We start from the raw sequence: 18,910 nt of genomic DNA on the forward strand, positions 1-18,910 counted from the left end.
CAGGATAAACCTCCCCTTAGCCCGGCAGGCGAGGTCTTGTCAATAGATCAGTCCGTCGCTGAAGTTACCCCTCTCACCGAGCTCCCTGGTGTACTTGGTCTAGAAAGAGATTGTTGAATGGTGATATTGGTATCAAGCAGTAAAATTCATTGAGATCATCTAAATATCTGCATTCAACGTGATGAACCGAATAAAGTCCAGGGAGTCCCAAATCACACTCCGCAGGGCCACGCCAAAGAAACCAAGATTAAACTCCTTATCCATAAGCATGAAAACCGAGAGGAACAACAAAGTAGGAGCCATTCTGTAAATCCAGTCCGAAAACGCCAGAGAATGTCAAGAGAAAAAACTAACGAATCAAGGTCCGCGCCTCCCCAGTGCAGGTATATAACGTACTATAAAATTTATGCAAGAAGCGCATCATGGACAGGATTAGGAGCCCATTTCTGGAGGATCAGATAAAAAACTGTTTCAAAGATCTCTTGGATCGACTGGGAACTTTGGGGTAGGCCGAGGCCAGCAGCAGCGCAGAATCTGAAGGGTCGGTAAGAGTCATCGATCGAGAGCCAAATATTAGGGTATTGGCATATCAGGTAGCGCCGAAAAAATAGTGAGAAAGAAGTGTGGGCAGAAATGATCACTGAAAGCGCCGTTTTTGGCAATATATTGGAGTTTCATCGAGGTGGGGTTGCGCCGGTGGCATGAGAAATGGGATTTAGGTTGGATGAAGATCGGCCGGTAGCCAGAGTTGGGTTTGGGGCGGAAGCTCGCTTTTCAAGAACGCTGAGCTTCTTGCTAAGAGCCGTCAATCGGCCACGCATGCTAGAGATAACTGCGAGTCATAAGTATGATTCAACTTGTAGGGAGCAAAGAGAAGACTCACGTTTATTGACTATTTGGCGGTCTTCGCCATCGCCAAGGGATAACTTTTCAGTATTTTGAGATGTTTGCTGGTCGCTCTTGTCGCATTTAGCGGAAGAGCGGAGCACGTCCTCCTCCAAGATTGCCTCTAGCAACCGAATGGCAGTTATGTAGGCCATTTGGCAGCCTTGCAGGTCTTCACCGGTCAACTCGTTGATGGCCGCGGCACGACTCATTTCGAGCGCACGGTCGTACATCAGCCTCTCGGCGGAGACGCCCGGGCTCACAGCCACATCTTGAGATCCGTAAGAAGCGAAAGTTGAACCAACAGAATGGTTGTCGGGATGGCTAGGGTGGTCGTGAGGAAGACGCTCTTGTGCCTCAACGAGCTTGAGACGCACGAACTCAGCCTTCTCCAAGACTTCATTGAATCGGGTTCGGACCCACTGAACAACCTTATTGATCTGTGAGCCGATAATCTTGCTGGATGCTTCACTTCGGGGCGATTCGCCGTATGCCTCATCTCGGTTCTTGCGCGTCCACCATGACCCGGCAATATCCATTGACTTAGCGAGCAGAGAAAGAGCCTTGACATAGAGAACAAGCGCTTCTTCGGAAAGAGTGACGATAGCATCAACGGTCAAACCGCCATCATTCGGATCGGTGAGGTTAATTGGGGCATCGTTCTGCGCAGACGGTGCAAGCGGGACGAGTTGCTTATATTTGACCTCGGCGAATCCATACACAACATCACTGCGCGTAGCGCATTCTTCAAGCGATTGGACAGTCCTCGTGTCCTGATCACTGGTAGTATTGATCTTCCCATCACCCAGAAGCATCGTTTCATGAGGAGCGGGATAAATAGGGAATGGGTTGTAAGCCAACGGTGGGGATCTTCCTCCTTTTGGGCCAGCCAAAGGAGGGGAAAATCCCATGCTGAACAGCCGGCCGCTAGCCATGTTCAAAGCCTTCGAAATTGCAGATGTTGCAGACGTAGGACTTTGTCCGTAGCGTCGCTCATACGAATGTTGGCGCTGATGAGTCGAATCGGCTCGAGCCCGTCCAGAAGTGATCTGCATCGCCTTAGAAGAATTTGCGTGCGGAGATGTGGTCGATACGGTCGGTAGTCCTTGAGTGGTTGCACGTCGAGTGACAGAACCGGTCTGTCCGCGGGGAAACCCTCCTTGGATGCGTGGACTATGTGCCAACTCATCTGCAAATGCATTGACTTCGACCGCCTTCTTTTCCACAAGTACATAATCCCTCTCAAACGCCACATCTTGGGCTGCCCGTTCACGTTCCTCCCGCACACGATCCCGGTCTGCGGTTCGCGGTAACCCAGATGAAGTTTGTCGGCTCTTTGGCCTCTCCGTGGCAGCTGTAGGGGTCTGACGACCTGTGAGCTCTTGGCGAGCTGGGGCGGTGGCCTGGGAGATGGGGCTGGGCCGAGTTGGCCGAATGCCTCCTTGGGGCTGCTCCTTGGAAGGACCCGGGAACGGCCTATCCGCACTTCCCAGCCCACGCATCGGCGCAGAATTCGGTGGTGTATCGGGTTTGTTGCGTGGCACATATGAGCGATGGCTTGGCGGGTAAGTAGTGGGTTCTCCTTGATCAGTGGAATATGGTGAATCTTTAGCCGCCTTCACATCGAGCTCAGCTGGTTGCGTTGGCCGGTTCTCTGCAACATTGGCTCCCGAGCTACGGGCAAGTTCCAAAGAAGAACGGCGTGAGCCTCGAGGTGTATCGTCCGCTACCAAGCCTGGAATCAGCTCGATAATTACATTATTGTTGAAAAATTCAGGAAAGTTCAGTCGCTCGACTGGATTCCGCTTGAGAAGCCTGCAGATAAGCTTCTTGATTTCCTCAGAAGCAGGATTATCTTCTGGAAAACGTATACGGTCTTCACCCTTCTCAATCTTGCGTAGAAGTTCGACGTGATTTGTAGCCCTGAATGGAGGCTTTCCCACAACCATCTCGTACAACACGGTTCCAACTGACCAGAGATCAGCTTTGGCATCGTACTTCTCATAACGAAGAATTTCAGGAGCCATGTATAGTGGGGAACCACACAGAGTCTCTGCTAGGGGAAGTAGCCGGCAGGGAACGAGCAAAACCAAAGTCCGCGATCTTGAGCATTGGCAGCGATTCCAGCCCAGTCGTTGGCTCATACGAATTGTCGCTGCCCTTGAACGGAACAACATTGGCGACACCATTCCGGTATGAAGACGGTGAAGGACAAAGGAGGAGATTCTGAGGCTTGATGTCGCGGTGAATCAGATTTCGGTCTCGCAAGAACTTTAAGGCACTGGCAAGCTGCTTGAGAAAATGACGAGTGACCACTTCATTCAAGCCTCCACCGGGAGGGTTCGGGTATTTCGCGATCATGTCCTTGGTATACCGATGTGTCCCTAGGGTATCTCGTCGCTTGATAAATAAAGACAAGTCACCCAGGGCACAATACTCCATGACCAGATGAATATGTGATGTCGACTCATGGCAATCGATAAGTGCGACAATATGAGGGTGATGAAGGCCCTTGAGGATATCGATCTCGGAGGAAAGGTTATCCTTCAGTTTCTTGTTGAGCTTCGACAGATTCACCGACTTGATGGCAACGAAAGTCCGAGATTTCTAGAAGGGAGCGCAATCAGTATTTGAATTGGGTCACAACAGCGCAGGAAAAGCGAATGTGGCTCACCGTATGAACGCCCTGGTACACCGTGGCGAAGCTTCCCCTACCAATCTCATCCCCCTCGTGTGTATCGACCGATGGACATTTCGTGGTGAGGGGTCTCGCGTAACCTCCGGGTGTGATGATTCGCCATGGTCGTCACAACGCGAGCACGTCACTGTCCTGATGTCCCGCAGAGAATCTCCGAGGGAATCAGCTACCAGCCACACCCAACCACAACTACCGTAGCAGTAATGAAGATGAATGGTGCTGCGAGAGGCCCATCAGGGAGCCGTCCAGCGGTGAGTTGTTTAGCTGCCGGGTAGAGGGGGAACCGGCGGAACAGCGAGTGTGGCAAAGAAGTGCCGTTCTGCTGTAGAACAAAAAAGGTGAAGTCGGCTTGGTCAAGACGGAATTCGAGGGCGATGAAGGAGATCAGCTACTGACGAAGTAGACAGGAGCTCCGGGGAAGAAATGCCAGAGGTGAGAAAGCGGTGAAGTGATGGAAGTATAGCGGAGAGTGGTCAAGTATAGGTTGGTGAACCAAAGTTTGGGGGAGGCAACTATGGTGATGATGTGATGCAGAAAGGGCGGGAAGGCTTGAAACCAAGGACTGCGTCCCAAGGTGATGGGGGGGGGGGGGTGACCTGGACCAACGATAACGAGTGATAGGCCGCGATGATCTGGTAAGGCGGTCAGAAGGGCGGCGCGAATCCGGGGATGGGGGGGGATATGATGTACACAACGTTGAGTGTTGGGTTGTGAGAGAAGACGGAGGGTGAAATGTGTCAGATAGAGTCAAGGGAGACTTGAGATGAAATGGCGAGTAGAGAAAAGGGGAAGAGAACGAGTAGCTGCAGGTGTCCATGGAGGGTTCCTAAACGTTAACTGAGTTAGTTCGTCGTTATCGATTAGATAAGGCATGTCGTGACCTATCAGGTGATTTACGCGTCTCGATCGAGCGTGACTCATCTGTGAGTCGTATATTTGCGATGCACAGATTCCCGGCAAATCAAAAACGCTCTAATAATTGGGCCTTTTGCCCTACTTCACGCTTTTTGAAGCATATGGCTTCACCCAATCCACTCCCGATACCACTTTGGGGAGATATATCGAGGCATAGATGTTATCTGGGCCGGGATCGGCAGCCAAGTGGCACCGCGATAACCAAACCTTATCGAGGAACCTTGGAGCAACCCTGCAAGATGACCGACTCTCGATGATTCTTAGCTATGCAGAACGTCTATATGGTACAGATGGGCAACTAAACTCCCTGTCGCCATCAAACACCCAAACCCCGCACCAGCAGCCACAAGACAACTGGCACCACAACGTTATCGTTACAGCCAGTGAGGATCGCCTCGGTGGCGCTAGTTCCTCCTGCGGCTAACACGGCTTTACAGCTAGTCCATACCCAGAAGCGAACGGTGGACGCCGGTTCTCCGGCTGATTCGGTGCCTGTCACCGGCCATCCTCCCACCACCAGCCACCCACGAACGACGAGCAAACCGAAGGTTACCGCCAATGCAAAGGCCACGCTGCCTTCCAGCGACTTCCCTCCCCCCCAGAACCATTTCAGCCGACCGTACCGGCGGCCCACCAGCGATGCCGCTGCGTCTCCCATTCCCACACAGATCACGCCACTAACCATGCTGACATCACGAGAAGGCACATCCCATCCTACCCAGGGCCCGTCACCAGTCCGAGGGAGATCGGATAATGAGAGCCACAACGGGATGGAACATCCGATCAGCAGAAAGATATGTGAGATGATGACGGGGCCGCGGTGGTCACGGCCATCCACATAGGGAGCCAGGAAGTTCGTTAGCGGGCGGGAGATAGGAGGAAGCTGGGACGCGCGAAAAAGATCTAGTAAGAGGAAAACGGCAAGAACCAAAGCTAAAGCCAACGCGCAAAAGGCTGGGTCGACGAACACCGTAGGAAGAAACATCAGTACCATAGTCCCGTGGAAGACTTTACGTCGGGTATCAACCTCGGCGACCGAGCTGAGCTGAAAAACCACGGCTAGGCCGGTCGCGAGAACCAAAACGCAATAAAGAGTAATCAGCAGGCGACTGTTCGCTGGTCCAAGACTAGTTTGGCGCAGGTGTTCTACCCGGCCGAGCCAACAGTACACGCCCTCATCGGCTGAGTCCGGGCGTGGTGCAAGCTGAATCCAGTACTCAAGGTTCAGCATAAGCACCCAGAATCGGAACCCTGATAGATTGCCCAGAAGATATCCGAGAGCCCATCCAAAGGGATCTTGTCCTTGAAGGGCTCGCTCGGCCACGTACTTTCGGATGGGCCCAAAGATGATTGCCAGGGACACCAGGTACACATAGGCTGCATACAGCCATTTGCGAACCTGCGCCTGGGCTGCGGTGAGCGATAAGAAAGAGGCAAGGCCGGGACCCATCAGTTTCTTCCGTCGGCCGCCTGGTGTCGTGCGAATCCGTACTTCCTGGATCGCCTCGTCGAATGTGGAAATTGTATGACGCCTTTGCCGCTTGAGGTACCTCTCGAAGACTTCTTCTCCGGGAGGATTGTCGATCGCAGACGCAGGTGCCGCGGATGATGCATAATCTCGAATGTCCCGTATCGTTCGGGTCTTGCGAGGCTTAGGAACGCCATCATCGCTATCTGATGTAGGCTCGTCGGGCCTGCTCAAGATTGAGCAGAGACGGTGGTCCATCATATCGAGAAAGTTTCGCGGCGACTGTGAACCGCTAAGAGAGCGACGGAACTTCCAGGTAGGAATCCGAGCTAGAGTTACCTCCCAATGTAGAATCCTCCGGCACGAGACAAATAAACACATTCCTCCCAGCCATAGTAAGACCTTGAGAATTTCGGCCTGAGGGGAAGCAGCAAAGAAATACAAATTGATCAGAGCTGTGGTCAAGAGCTGTAGCTCCGCAGGTAGAATGCTGGTCGTCAACAAAAAGTCTAGGGTGGGTATCAACGCTTGATGCAAGGGAAATAAAAGAATCAACGATTCCGTATCGTACCCGCGAAGGGAGAGCGGTTTAGGGATTGAACGGTCGATGTAAAAGTTTTCGGAAACGAGGATTGGTATAATCGCGACCATCCAGTGCGTAATGGATAGTCCATGGACCCAGCTTTGGAGTGGGATAACCGGTGCTGGTAGGGAGGCAAGGCTGAGTATGATATTTGGCATGACCAGCGCGGGTTGGTGATGTGAGAGGGAAAGCGCAACAAATACCGGCACGAGTACTGGGTAAAGAAGCGGGGCTGGGTCGAAGCTCTCCGGTATCGAGAAAAATGAACGGCTAGAAGAGCGTATGCGCCATCGTCGGCTCCTCGAGGGGCGGAGTAAGAGAGGGTAGGAGGCGTACAGACCTAGGAGCAATAGTCCATGGGCTGCGAGCTCTTGAAGCGGATCAGTATATCGTGTGCGCTTCACATGGAATGTCGATTGACAGCCTTACCTTTTCTCCAAGCCCATGCAAGCAAACGCGCGTCTCTCTGTAGCAAGACTACGCCCCCCACGGAAAGCAGCAAAGCAGTCTCCATCAATCGTCGCAAGATCTCGACTCGTCTCCTGCGTCTTGACCGTGACTTTTCAGCAATGTTTCCGTCTGCCTCCTCTTCCGAACTTCCTCTTGAGCCTCTCGTCGACCGTACGAATGAAGGCCATGGTTTCAGCGAAGGCAGCCACGTATCGGAGTCTAGAGCACCATTCCCGGCTGCGCGTAATCCCTTGTGAGGGCGTACAGGAGGTGCCGGAAGACCTTTTAGAATTCCAGTGCTCTCATCGTCTGCTTCTGTGCCGCTTTCGCTCGATGTGCGGGATGCCTTGGAAAAGCTGAGCAGGTGTAGCCGGTCTCCTTGTTCGGATGGAGTACGTGATCCAAGTCGCCTGCTTCGGTGGTAGGGATGAGGAGAGCGGGTGAACTGTCGCAGATCTTCAGCTAGCACTTCGGAACTCGTAGCTGTCCCTAGCGTGCTGCATGCGATCGTTTCCTGTTCTTCGGGGCCTCGCGAAGTCATTGCGCCATTCCTAGAACGAGCGGTATATCATGCCGGGTGAAGTTCTATGAGTGAGAGTAAGGAGTATGTGCGACAAAAAAAATCAAAGGCGACTCTAAAGCGAATTGTTGAAGGTGATGTTGTTATCTCTCAACGCGGAAAGGATCGTGCTTATCACATGCTCGCCCCCGTATGACGTCCCGCCTCTTCCTATACTTTCTCTTATTACGATCCTAGACATCGTAACATCTATTGTAATCATGTTCATTGAATTGTTTACAAGATGGGAGCTGTTGCTATGAGTGTCTTCGCTAGTCTGAAAACTTTGTCTAGCATATTGAGACACGGACGGACGGTCCTTCGAACAGGAATATATAGCCGGTGTACAAGCACGTTCTCGGGAGTCTATCCACCTGACAAGATGTAGGAAACAACCCCCGAGGTTCAAGACTTGAGTCACCACAGATCACGCTCTCCTTCAATCATCCCCGCTGGATGACTACCTAATTTTCCAACCAAAACACGGCTTCATCTCGAAGAATCGTTTCATCGGGGTTGGTGAGTACAAGTTGGAATCCGTAATCGCAATAAGCCTGCCCACGAGATTTGTCATTATAGTCTTCTAGGACTGGAAAAAGTGAGGTCATTTCTCTTGTCTGCGATGCGAATGCTAACACAGTTGTGGTGCCTCCGGCAACAGCACTGCGAGTACTGGCCTCCCAGTTATCTCCAGTCGGCGCAGTTCTTTGGGCGAGATGGACATGCGAGTCCACATCTCCTGGAATGATGTATTGCGCCCTGAGCATCAATGACTTTTGTGTCAGGGCCTTTTGCAATGTCATGTCCTATGACAGAGATCTTGCCACAGGAGAAATCAGTGCTTTGTCCTGCGGAAAGCACGCTGCTTTCCGTGACCTGGTTTACCCGCTTAGCTTCCGATGCTCGTGAAGTAAGTCCGATCTCCAAATAGTATGCACAATATGTTGGCAAAGATGAGAAACTTATAATCAGTCCGTTCTTGACAATTGTATCCAGCATGTTGGTTGGCTTAACTCAAAGATAAGAAACACCGGTCCTCTTCTTGCCCGAAGTTGATCCAGCTCAAAGATGCAGAACATTTGCCTCCTTATGGACAAGTACATTTTAGTTAGCTATCTTTCGTTTAGCTCGCACATGTTTGCAGGCACTAACCAGTCTCGACGTGGCAATTCCCCTCATTTCGACTAGGCGAAATTATTGGGGTAGAAACTCTCTAACTTGTTATCTCTACTGCCGGGCCAAAAGGCGGCCATGACTTACTTTCCAAGACAGATTGAAAAGGCGCCTAGATGATACAATGAAAACAAATCAAGCAGTCATCGAATAGGTACATTAGCTAATTTGATGTCCGATGATTTGACAGCAATTCCGGCTCGACAACCCCTACCTGCTCCAACATCAGAGTGTAGTGCTCGGGTCTCCGATGCTTCCCGAACGCGAAGACGGTACTCTTTGGTCGTCGGCAATCGGCTAGGTCAATAGTGGCTACTACTAGTTCATCCTCTTTGGTATTTGCCTCCTTGATAATGTAGCTGAGAGGATGAACATTCATAGTGCTCCCAAGTAACAGGTTTCCGTCTTCCGTGCCGGTCTTAGCCACATTGATACTGAAACAGGCATTCATATAGCTCTTCCCCGGACAGAATAGCTTGTGGTGCAGCATAACTTGTTCCTCGGCGGCTTCTAGACTCATGTCTACCATATGTCCACTGGACGTTGTAGGAAAGGCAGTCGTGTTGTATCCACAGCACATGATCTCCATCCCCTGAAGACCGTAGACTCGCCATGCTTCGGGCCATCGACTATCGTTACAAATAAGCATCCCAACGATTGGGTCACCTTTGCCAGTTGTATCGGGAATCTCCATATCAGTGGACTTCTTCAAAGCTCCCGCGACAAGCCCTGGCGCCCGGAATGCCGGAAACCCAATGTCTCCAGGGCAGAAGTAACGCTTCTCTAGCTACTGATAGGCACCTGGCTCGGTGCGAGGGTCGACAGTTCCGGAGAGATGTACTTTGCGATATTTTGCGATGATTCTGTCCTCTTGCGCAGAAAAGCACACACAAGAGTTGTAGTCAACATATGCGTCGTCTTCCTGAAGACTCCTTTCCGCATAGCCTACGTAAACGTCGATGCCAAGAGAACGAGCATGAGCGAAAAGTGGCTTGATATTAGGAGATTGTTCGATTCCGCCCTTTCTTGGAACCTCAATCTCGAATTATTGATCTAGGTCCTCGCCTTCGAGCAGATATGCCGGGGAGAAAGTGGTGAAAGCCAGCTCCGGGAACACGGCAAATTTGACGCCTTCTTTCGCGGCTTGATCTAGAAGCTTAAACATGCGCTTCAAGGCATCTTCACGCGAGTCTGCTAAATGGCTCGGGCCAAGTTGGCAGGCAGCAACGGTCACTGGCCGCAGGGTCTCGAATTTGCTAGTCATCGCAATGGTGATTGACTCAAATGGTCCCGTAAAGCTCAAAATCTCGGCATGCTCATCGTGTGCGTTGTTGGCGGAGCTCTCATCTACCCTTATACATTCGTGAGAACGGGAGCTGTGATGGCAGCGGCTTTCTTCCAACAATTTTGCATTCAAGGTGCTTGGAGTGTGATACCAGTTTATGTCATGGAGCTTTCTCTAGGCTCTTTCCAGACTTTCATGCTTGGTACAGCTTACCAAACGGGCAATCTTGCTTCATCCGCTTCTTCAACGATTGAATCGACCCTTGGCGAAAATTATCCACTGCCGCCCCTCGTGAGTACGGACGGCACTGTTACTGAGCGGTATAATTATGGAAACGTGATTTGTATCTACATGGGGGCGATTCATGCCTACAATGTCTTCGTAATCCTCATTGGGCCAGAGAAACGGGGCCATGATTCTAATAATGTCAAGCACGATGTAGAAATGACGCAGGCAATAAACCAGGCTCAAAGGAGGAACTAGAACCCGATTTCAAGGCGATTGTTGTCGGAGATCTTAACCTCGGAATAGCTCCCACGGCTGATCTGATCCGCTTGGGCAATTGACGACCTCTCGGCCTTTGGCGCACTTGGCGCACTTGGCATCTTGGCATCTTGGCGCTGCTTAAAGCCGATTCCTGTGAGCTTCGGGTATAAGTCTTGCGACGATCTTATCAATATGAAAGTTCTTGGGCCACTAGAGCGATTTCGAAAGCTATAATCCATCGGAGGTAGGAGATACGAGAGGAACTCGGTCAGGAGGATCTCAGATATTTCTCCAGGATGAGAGAAACTTGACAGGTTGGATTGTATTTTAAGGGCCGAGAATGTTCAAACCCCCGAATCGGCTGGCTTTCAGAGGTTTGCCTTGATCGTGTGCCATGTAAATCATCTCTGCAGGTCCAATTCTAGGTGTGAGCCAGGCATCTTGAACCGGAGCTAGACTTCCGATGATAGCTTTTGGCCCCCATGTATATGGGATCACCATTGACACACAGTCACTCATATTTGGCATCAAGTAACCATTCCTCTCCACTCGGTGTCTGCCTGCCATGTTTTACGGCCAAGGAGTCTTTCACTTATCCCGCCATCTGCAGGGACTAAACCCGGTAAATCTCACGACGTTACATTGAAACAAGACTATTACTATGAGAATCCTAACAATTGTCGATCAGGCATCGCAGGAGCGAATCTACTCTCTCCGCAAAAGGCGAAAGTGGACCCTATTCAGCCCCAACAACTTCTTGGCATTTTGCCGATATGCCCCCATACAGCGTCTGTTCGTCAGGTCTCAGGGTCTCCATGATGTCAGAGCAAGCATTGAAGGAGCGCAGTGATCTTGGCATCAGACTTCAGGACCCTAGAGGCGCCACTGAGCAAGTATAAAGCCTCCAAATAGCACCTTCAACATGGAAGCATCAACACGAACAAAGCTCCTCATTTCAGCTACGGACCTAAAAGTTCATCTCTGAAATCCTCAATCCTCAAATCTGCACAGCAAAAATGCCTTCTCTCCGCACCGCTCTTCTTTTCCTGATGGCCAGCTCTGCAACAGTCTACGCAGAGCACTTGAAGGTCGTCTGGTCATCTGGTGACTTTTCAACCATCTCCGGTCCTGCCGGCGGCAACACGAACGGCCATTACTCTGGCTTTGCTATCATCAACGATGCGGGTGAAGCTATCTATGACCAAGGCTTCCCCGACGACCATGCACCTTGCTACAACACCGGTGACGGTCGGGAGTTTACCATTGAGGGTGACTGCTGGAGTACCCCACGCAAGTTTAAGTGCAAGGCTGACTTTGGAGGCCACCCTGAATCCTGCGAAGTCAAAGACGGTGATGGCAACAGCCTTGGCACTGGAGAGGGACAGGAGGACACAACATTCATCGGTATCGCGATCGGCCAAGATGCTAGCTGTGTCGTTGAGTTCGAATCCGACAGTGACGGCTGCCCTGTTGATGACGGCAACGGTCCCCTTCACGTCACCTCAGGCTAAGTATGATGAGAACTTTGCTTGGAAAGCCCAAGTGCGAGTAGGGTGGTACGTTTTTCTCCTTCTATCACCCACGTTTTCTAGGATTCGAATATAAGATGCTTGGAACTATAATAGCTTGCTCCACTGCCGTTAGCTTGTTTGCCTAAGACAAGATGAGTTAGACAAGACAATATTCTTATCAACTTCAGCGGGTCTCACCGTCACCAGGTGAATTCAGACATGATGAGTCTCATTATATCCATCGAGATCTTGGAAGCCGAGATACCTCAATTATAGCTTTCAGTTGATTTGAGTCAATCGTGTAGTTGTTTGTTCTTTCTTAGATCTGCTTGGCACTCCCGTAACACCACTTTCACTGCCACCTGATCGACTCGCTATGACCTGCCTGGCCTTGAAGCTTTACTCATTACTTGGGATACTTTGTAGACATTCACATATCCTTGAAGTCAGAATAGATAATCCGGATCTTCAAATATGGTGATCTTGTGAATCGAGATTGCCCCCTAAAGTTGGGGTAAAAACCCCACCCCCGCCAGCGCACGAAGAATATCCACACTTGAAGAGCAAGAGAAATAGATACACCCTGAGTCAGTATTATAAACCTCGGAATCGATCATACCTCGTCTTCTAGTCATCCATTTAGCCCGTTTTCAGTATATTAGGTCCAAAGCCAATTTTTCTAGTCTGATCAGTGAACCTACCCAGACAGAAAAAAACAATGGAGAACCAGATAGAGTCACCACTACTCACCGTTTCCGGGCCACCAAACATCCCAGAAATTAATATTCTTCTAGTCAACCCGAACTCGACACAATATATGACAAAAGTCTGTCTAAAAGCCATTGCCCCAAACCTTCCCCCGAATGTCACCGTCCACGGCTTTACAGCTCCTCGCCCAAGTCCCACAGCAATTGAATCCCAAACCGATGCAATCCTCTCAACAGAAGCTTGCATCAGGGCCATTAAACCAATCGCACATAAATACGAGACATTTCTAGTCTCTTGACCCCGAGCACATCCCCTCATTACCGTGCCCAAGGAAGAAACGACACATCCTGTTCTAGGGATCATGGAGGCTGCTGTCCATGCTGCGCGAATGCTGGGTGAGCGGATGGGGATCCTGTGCATGTCTGCGAGGTCAGGGTTAATTCATGGGCGAGCTGTTTCCTCGTATGGGTTTTCGGAGTACTTTGTTGGATGTGAATCGATTCAAATAGGCGTGTGAGAACATGAATCAAGGCCGAAAAAAGAGGTTTATGCGATCATCTCGAATGCTATTGGTCGACTTGTTCGTGATAAGGGCGCTGATTGTGTTCTTTTGGGATGCGCTGGGATGGCGAAGATGAGAATCATTTGTGAGGCTGTTGCGGAGGAGACAGGAGCAAGGGTGTTAGATGGGGTAGGACTTGGTGTTCAGTACGTGGTTGGTTTGGTAAGGGAGAGATTAAGGACCGCTACAAGCGGGTTTTATATGGATGCTTCGCTTGATAGAGCTAAGCGTGGTCAAAATTGGCTTTGATAGGGGCTCATTGTCCCCAATTCTTTTATTCATGATTCATCAAATCTTCACAGTGTCGTCGATTCATGCAAGTTCCTCTTGGAAGACAATACCAGCAGTCAAGCGCTGGCCTCCTCTACCCCATACAGACTTGCAAGGGATGACTTGGCCATCCCAGAGGCCTTCAGCAACAGGTTGTGTAGAATACAACACGGCCTGAGCCAGACCTTTGCTTTGGCAATGTGTGGCAATAATATCATGGAGATTAGATTCCAAAGACTCAGGCGAGGATGAAATCTCCACGCTGATGAAGCGATAAGTCTCGTCCACAGTAGAACAGACACATTCTGTCTTTATATCAACGGCAGCTTGTTCACATCGACTTCCGAGACCTTGCCATTCGACATCACTGCCACGCGGTAATTGGTCAACCTCGACGGCAAGGAACGGTGGAATTGAGGGACCATCTTCGTCAAGAACAGAGAAATTGGGCAAAACCGAAGAAACAGTCTCGGGCATCAGCTCCTCGGCCCTTCGACCATACTTGATATCCCATGCATCAAGTTGAGGCCCCTCATCGTCCGAATCGGCACTCTCCATCCGTGTATGCATCTTTTCCCAGAGATGCCACGCAATCTTGACTTGGGTCTCGATATTTTTAGCTTCGCCCGTCAAGAAAGCCACCCCGCCAAGCCACCAATTGACCTGCATGGCATCACCAATTCTCCAAAGATGCTGGAGGGAAAGCACCGCCCGCAGACAGTAATCCTCGAACCAAGACTTCCCCGCCGTTGCCATCTCCATAGAAGCCGGCTCCAGCGGGATCTGACCTGCAATATAAATCACCCTACTATTCTGCAGCGGAATGGACATCGCTTGCGAGTAAGGCCCGATATTGGCGGGCGCCCAATATGACCGTGATTGCACATGCAAACCTTGGCGACTGTGACGTGCGCCCATATCCAACACGAAAGAGACCATTACCTTCACGTTGGACGGAAGGGTGTCGCCGCATGCGATTGTGACTCGAGCGGGTGGGTTCGGTTTCTTGAAAAGGGAAACGTAGACGTTGTTCATCAGAGCGAAGTCATCCATGGAGCGGAGGAGGACCGTTGCGAAGACGATATCCTCAGTAGATCGAGGCGTGGAATTTGAGATGGTTTTCAGTGCTGCTTGGGTCTTCTTGACGATCCCGTCCATCTGCTCCTGAGCACCAGGTCCAGCCTCAGGTGCAACAAGATTCGAGATGGTCCACGTCGAGTTTGAGTGACGATGGTGCGGTTCATAGATCGACCACGCAGGCGACGCCATCATAGTCCGCGTCTCATCCCCGGTCGAATATCCAGGCACATCTTCTAAAGCGTTCACAAATACCTCATCCAATAGCGCAGGCCTCCTCACATTCTCCGGCCTAACCTCATCCCCCTCCTTATCCACACACTTCGCCCCTCTCAATTTCATAAACGCAACCCCACCCTCACCAGTCCCAATCTCCCTCTCCTCAATTTCAATCCTCTTCTTCCAAAGAAACCCGGGCCCATCAATCGCCAAAGTCTCATATTCACCCCCCCCCCCAACACGGCACCCCTGATATCTTCCTTCGCCGCAAACCTCCCCATCCCCTTCACAATCCTCCTTCTTACCCCACGACCTCCGTTCCCAGCACCAGAAACACTCTCCCATAGAAACCCATCATCTAATCCCCCAGACGCAACCTTGATAATCCTCGCATCACACCCACACCCCGCCATATCCTCCAACAAGCCCGCCTCTTTCACAGCCAAATAGTCTCCTTCCCTCTCGGCAGGCGCAGGAAGAGAAGGATACATCCACAACCAAGCAAGCGGAACGAGCCCCAACCGCCCAGCAACATTCTCAATTCTCGTCCGCTGATACGTAGAAAGAATAGCACCCGCCGAGACCGCATTCGCCTCAGGATGCATTTCCACTACCCGTCGAAGCAATGGAACCAGACACTCTGTCTCGTCTTGCACCGTGGTCTCGGCGCCCTGATCTGCGTCGTCGTGACGGTATATGCGCTGTGTGTCGACAGCTCCCCTGTGATTGGCGCGCGGTATAATGGGATACCTAGAGCTTCTGCGTATAGAGGGATCACGCTGTGGCCGATCGTTTGGTACATGAAGCTGTCGATGTCTTCTTCATTTTCGGGGGAGAGGTTTGCTTCCGGATGTAGGTTTGCGAGGGCGACGATACGGTGGCCATTTCGGATGCAGTGGAGGGTTGAGTAGAGGGAGTCTTTGCCGCCTGAGATCAGGGCGATGACATTCAAAGGCGGCATCTTGGGTGGTTAGTCAAGCAGTCTTTGGAATCCTGGTGGGATGTGGGTTTTCGTGGTTCCTTCTTATCGATAGCGATAATGATAGCAATCGGCGATAAGGTCTTGTTTACTCTTGTTGCCTCAGGCATGCGAATTTTGTGGGTGGAAATATCAATCACGTGACAGGAGAAGAGATTGTGGTGGTGAAGCGACCGGCGCTCTCAACTAAGAGCAATTCACATGTGTATATATGCAATGTAGTTACAATTTGGCCATTTTGAATGTTTGATGAGGGAACGACGGTTATAGTATGTATCCTTGAAATTTGATGCTTGATCCTCGTGGGATCGATAGAGGACCTGAGACCAACACAAAAAGGGGCAGGCAAGAAATGCAATACAAGAAGGGGGTATGAGTGTGCACACAAAAAGAGGGGTTAAATTAACTTATACACGAATGTGACCAGCACAAGAAACAGAGGGGGGAGAGGGGGGGGTGGGGGGGAGGGGGATGACGAGGGCAGATAAAAACACAAGCAAAAAAAATATTACATGAAATAAGAGCAACACAACCTGAACGAAACGGTGAAAGAATCGAAGGGAATCAAGGATGAAAAAAAAAAATCACAGTGAAACAAACCCAAAAGGGGGAACAGTGGGAAGCACTGCCCACATAGTGCTGGTCTGGCGAGAACAAAAACAGAAAGGAAAGGTAACAAAGGAAATCAACGTCCCAACCAACCCTCACGAGGGCACAGAAGCAGAAGCCGTTTTGCTCTATTCTTTTCTTTTTCCATGGGTTCATGAAAAGTCCCGTCGAAACCAGCCCGAGGCATTTCGCAGCCTGTATAGTTCCCACCATATTTTGGGATCATGTGACCAAAGGGAACAATGCCGTACACCGATGACCCAATATTTCCGACACCAGTGTAAATGCCCGGACGCCAAACCCAATGACCGTAACGGTCGAGCAACTCCGCGACCGAGGAAATGTATGTTATTATATATGCAGTAGGAAGATCTCCTGGTCTCATGAAAAATCATCAACGCAAACGGCCTCATTTAAAGGTCACGCTTGCGCTTCTTCACCGACCGGCGGTCGGCGGAGCCCTCAGAGCTGGATTGGGACTCGTACATGACACCGCCTATAGTACCGGCATCATGCTGGTCATCGTAGGACATGTCACTGGGATCCAGGACGCCCATGACGACCGAGCCACCACCGTGGGTGCGAGCGTGTTGAGCCAGGTTGTCACTGCGAGAGAACTTCTTGCCGCACTCATGGCACTCGAAAGGCTTGTCCTGAGTGTGAAGAGAGCGGTAGTGGCGCTTGAGGTGCTCTTGGCGACGGAAGCGGCGAGAGCAAAGAGTACACACGAAGGTCTTGGAAGGGTCCTCGGTGAGTGACTGCTTGCGGCCCCGACGGTTGACCGACACAGGAGCCGGCTCAGAGTCGGTGCTGCAGTCGGAATGGGCAGACGCGTGGGAGTGAGGCACGGACAGAGACTTGCGGTGGTGGTCTTCATCAATGTGGGCGGTCTTGCGAGTTGACTTGCGATTGCTGCGCTTCTTGGTCTGGGTCTGGGTCTCCTCCTCGGAGAGATCTTCCTCCGCCTCAATTTGGGGCTGGGCGGACTCAGTCCACTCGAAGGGGGGCAGACCGTTGTGCATATAAACCTCGTGGTCTTCGGTGTCCTCAATGCTATGCTCGCTTAGGAAACCCTCATCCTCAGCCATGTACTGTTCTACACGCTGGCGCTTACCGCCCACGTACAGCGCGTTGCTGCCGGGGTGGAAATCCACCAGGTGGCTGAGCTCATCGTCAGAGTCGAGGTCTGAGAAGCTGTCAAAGGTAGGCAGAGAGCTCAAAGGGTCCTCACTGGACGAAGCAGTGTAAGAAGGCGAGGGGTTCTCGTTGACGGGCAGGGTCACAGACGCACTACCCACCACAGCGCGAGGCTGCTCCTCATCACATGTGAGGGTAGGCAGGGGAGGGAGATCCTGAGGCGAGAGCACATTGGCCGACGGCTCAACCGTGAGCTGACGAGGATCGCAGAAGCTTTGGCCGATGTGCTCCAAGCCCGATTGGGTGAGAAACTCGGTCGGAACTGGAGAGGGGGAGGGGGAAAGCGAGGGGCAGGAGTTGGCGGAGAGCAAATCCGAAGTCTGGCTGGCGGTGAGAGACGGCGGGTGGATGAACACTGGGAAAATGGAGTTAGTCGGCTGTCATATATCCCTTGCTTCGCAGATCGTCCAAGATGGCGTGTTCTTTTTGTTTCCCGCCCCTCCGTGGCCTGCAGCCTACATTGCATGGCATGCATCACATTTCATTTTCACATACCTGGTGTCATAGGCGGGGAGTCGCAACGCGCCCAGTCCGGGTTGGCCAGGATTTCCTGGTGGACGTCGGTCTCGCACCCTTCCTTGACACCCTCCACCTTTTCAAAAGAAAAGAAGGCGTCATTGATGGGAGTGTGCAGAGTACCGTGTGCCGAGGGTGGGCTGCTGATGGTGCTGCCCGAGGACGACAGAGGCGGCGTCGAAGGAAATCCGTAGAGATCTGTGCCAATAAAGCGAGTATCCAAAGGCATCAAAGCGGGAGAGCCCTGCTGCACAATGATAGCCGGCTTCATCTGCGAGGGCTGGGGCGAGGCAATGGGAGTCATGCTCATGGTGGCACCGCGGAAGGCGTTGGTGGTGGCCATCTGGTGCATGTTCATCATGGACTGAGCCTGATAGATGGGCTGCTCGCCGTGGTAATGCATCTGGCCGTAGTAGGGAACCTCAGAGGGTTGGCTGGTGTAGTGGCCCTGCTGTTGTTGTGTGTCGGGATAGTATGCGAAAGGTTGGTTTTGCACCTGCGGTGCGACTGTGTAGGAATCCATGATCTTTTTCTAAAATTCCCAAGATATTTGGTTAGCATAGAACCAGGAGGAAGGCGCCATCGAGGAAGTGTATACCTTTTTGACACGATATTGAAATCGTCAATTGGCCGAGGAAATTATTAAGAGGGGGAGGGTCAGAACCGGTCAAGTATTGAAGGAGTGTGTAGACACGGCAACAATTAGGGTTGTGAGATATAGCAATGTGAGAGGTCAGGCCTCGTTGTGAGGTGTAAGGAA

At 51.4% G+C, this 18,910-nt stretch overlaps 8 protein-coding genes across 8 annotated transcripts; 1 reads left to right on the forward strand and 7 right to left on the reverse strand.

The window, feature by feature from the left end:
* Positions 1–839: 839 nt before the first annotated feature.
* atg1 (serine/threonine protein kinase ATG1) lies at positions 840–2,912 on the reverse strand (the record flags this gene model as incomplete). Its single annotated transcript, XM_056963546.1, has 1 exon — positions 840–2,912. One exon carries the CDS (start codon positions 2,910–2,912, stop codon positions 840–842), a length of 2,073 nt encoding a protein of 690 aa, XP_056826465.1.
* A 1,902-nt stretch (positions 2,913–4,814) lies between these two features.
* On the reverse strand, positions 4,815–6,227 carry N7477_001884 (uncharacterized protein; the record flags this gene model as incomplete). Its single annotated transcript, XM_056963547.1, has 1 exon — positions 4,815–6,227. The coding sequence occupies one exon, from the start codon at positions 6,225–6,227 to the stop codon at positions 4,815–4,817; it is 1,413 nt and encodes a 470-aa protein (XP_056826466.1).
* A 722-nt stretch (positions 6,228–6,949) lies between these two features.
* N7477_001885 (uncharacterized protein) lies at positions 6,950–7,540 on the reverse strand (the record flags this gene model as incomplete). The annotated part of the gene is made up of 1 exon (XM_056963548.1): positions 6,950–7,540. The coding sequence occupies one exon, from the start codon at positions 7,538–7,540 to the stop codon at positions 6,950–6,952; it is 591 nt and encodes a 196-aa protein (XP_056826467.1).
* Positions 7,541–8,894: 1,354 nt separating this feature from the next.
* Positions 8,895–9,425, reverse strand: N7477_001886 (Carbon-nitrogen hydrolase; the record flags this gene model as incomplete). Its single annotated transcript, XM_056963549.1, has 1 exon — positions 8,895–9,425. One exon carries the CDS (start codon positions 9,423–9,425, stop codon positions 8,895–8,897), a length of 531 nt encoding a protein of 176 aa, XP_056826468.1.
* Positions 9,426–9,776: 351 nt separating this feature from the next.
* Positions 9,777–9,995, reverse strand: N7477_001887 (uncharacterized protein; the record flags this gene model as incomplete). Its single annotated transcript, XM_056963550.1, has 1 exon — positions 9,777–9,995. One exon carries the CDS (start codon positions 9,993–9,995, stop codon positions 9,777–9,779), a length of 219 nt encoding a protein of 72 aa, XP_056826469.1.
* A 1,523-nt stretch (positions 9,996–11,518) lies between these two features.
* On the forward strand, positions 11,519–12,013 carry N7477_001888 (uncharacterized protein; the record flags this gene model as incomplete). Its single annotated transcript, XM_056963551.1, has 1 exon — positions 11,519–12,013. The coding sequence occupies one exon, from the start codon at positions 11,519–11,521 to the stop codon at positions 12,011–12,013; it is 495 nt and encodes a 164-aa protein (XP_056826470.1).
* A 1,582-nt stretch (positions 12,014–13,595) lies between these two features.
* N7477_001889 (diphthine--ammonia ligase family protein) lies at positions 13,596–15,810 on the reverse strand (the record flags this gene model as incomplete). Its single annotated transcript, XM_056963552.1, has 3 exons — positions 13,596–15,098; positions 15,155–15,525; positions 15,600–15,810. 3 exons carry the CDS (start codon positions 15,808–15,810, stop codon positions 13,596–13,598), a joined length of 2,085 nt encoding a protein of 694 aa, XP_056826471.1.
* A 1,040-nt stretch (positions 15,811–16,850) lies between these two features.
* On the reverse strand, positions 16,851–18,673 carry sebA (putative C2H2 transcription factor (Seb1); the record flags this gene model as incomplete). The annotated part of the gene is made up of 2 exons (XM_056963553.1): positions 16,851–17,989; positions 18,130–18,673. The coding sequence occupies 2 exons, from the start codon at positions 18,671–18,673 to the stop codon at positions 16,851–16,853; spliced, it is 1,683 nt and encodes a 560-aa protein (XP_056826472.1).
* Positions 18,674–18,910: the final 237 nt, after the last annotated feature.

This window comes from Penicillium maclennaniae (assembly GCF_028827695.1).
Source record: "Penicillium maclennaniae strain IBT 15551 chromosome Unknown utg000002l:1.0-2354659.0:1.0-2356205.0, whole genome shotgun sequence".
In the NCBI taxonomy this organism is placed as follows: Eukaryota; Fungi; Ascomycota; class Eurotiomycetes; order Eurotiales; family Aspergillaceae; genus Penicillium; species Penicillium maclennaniae.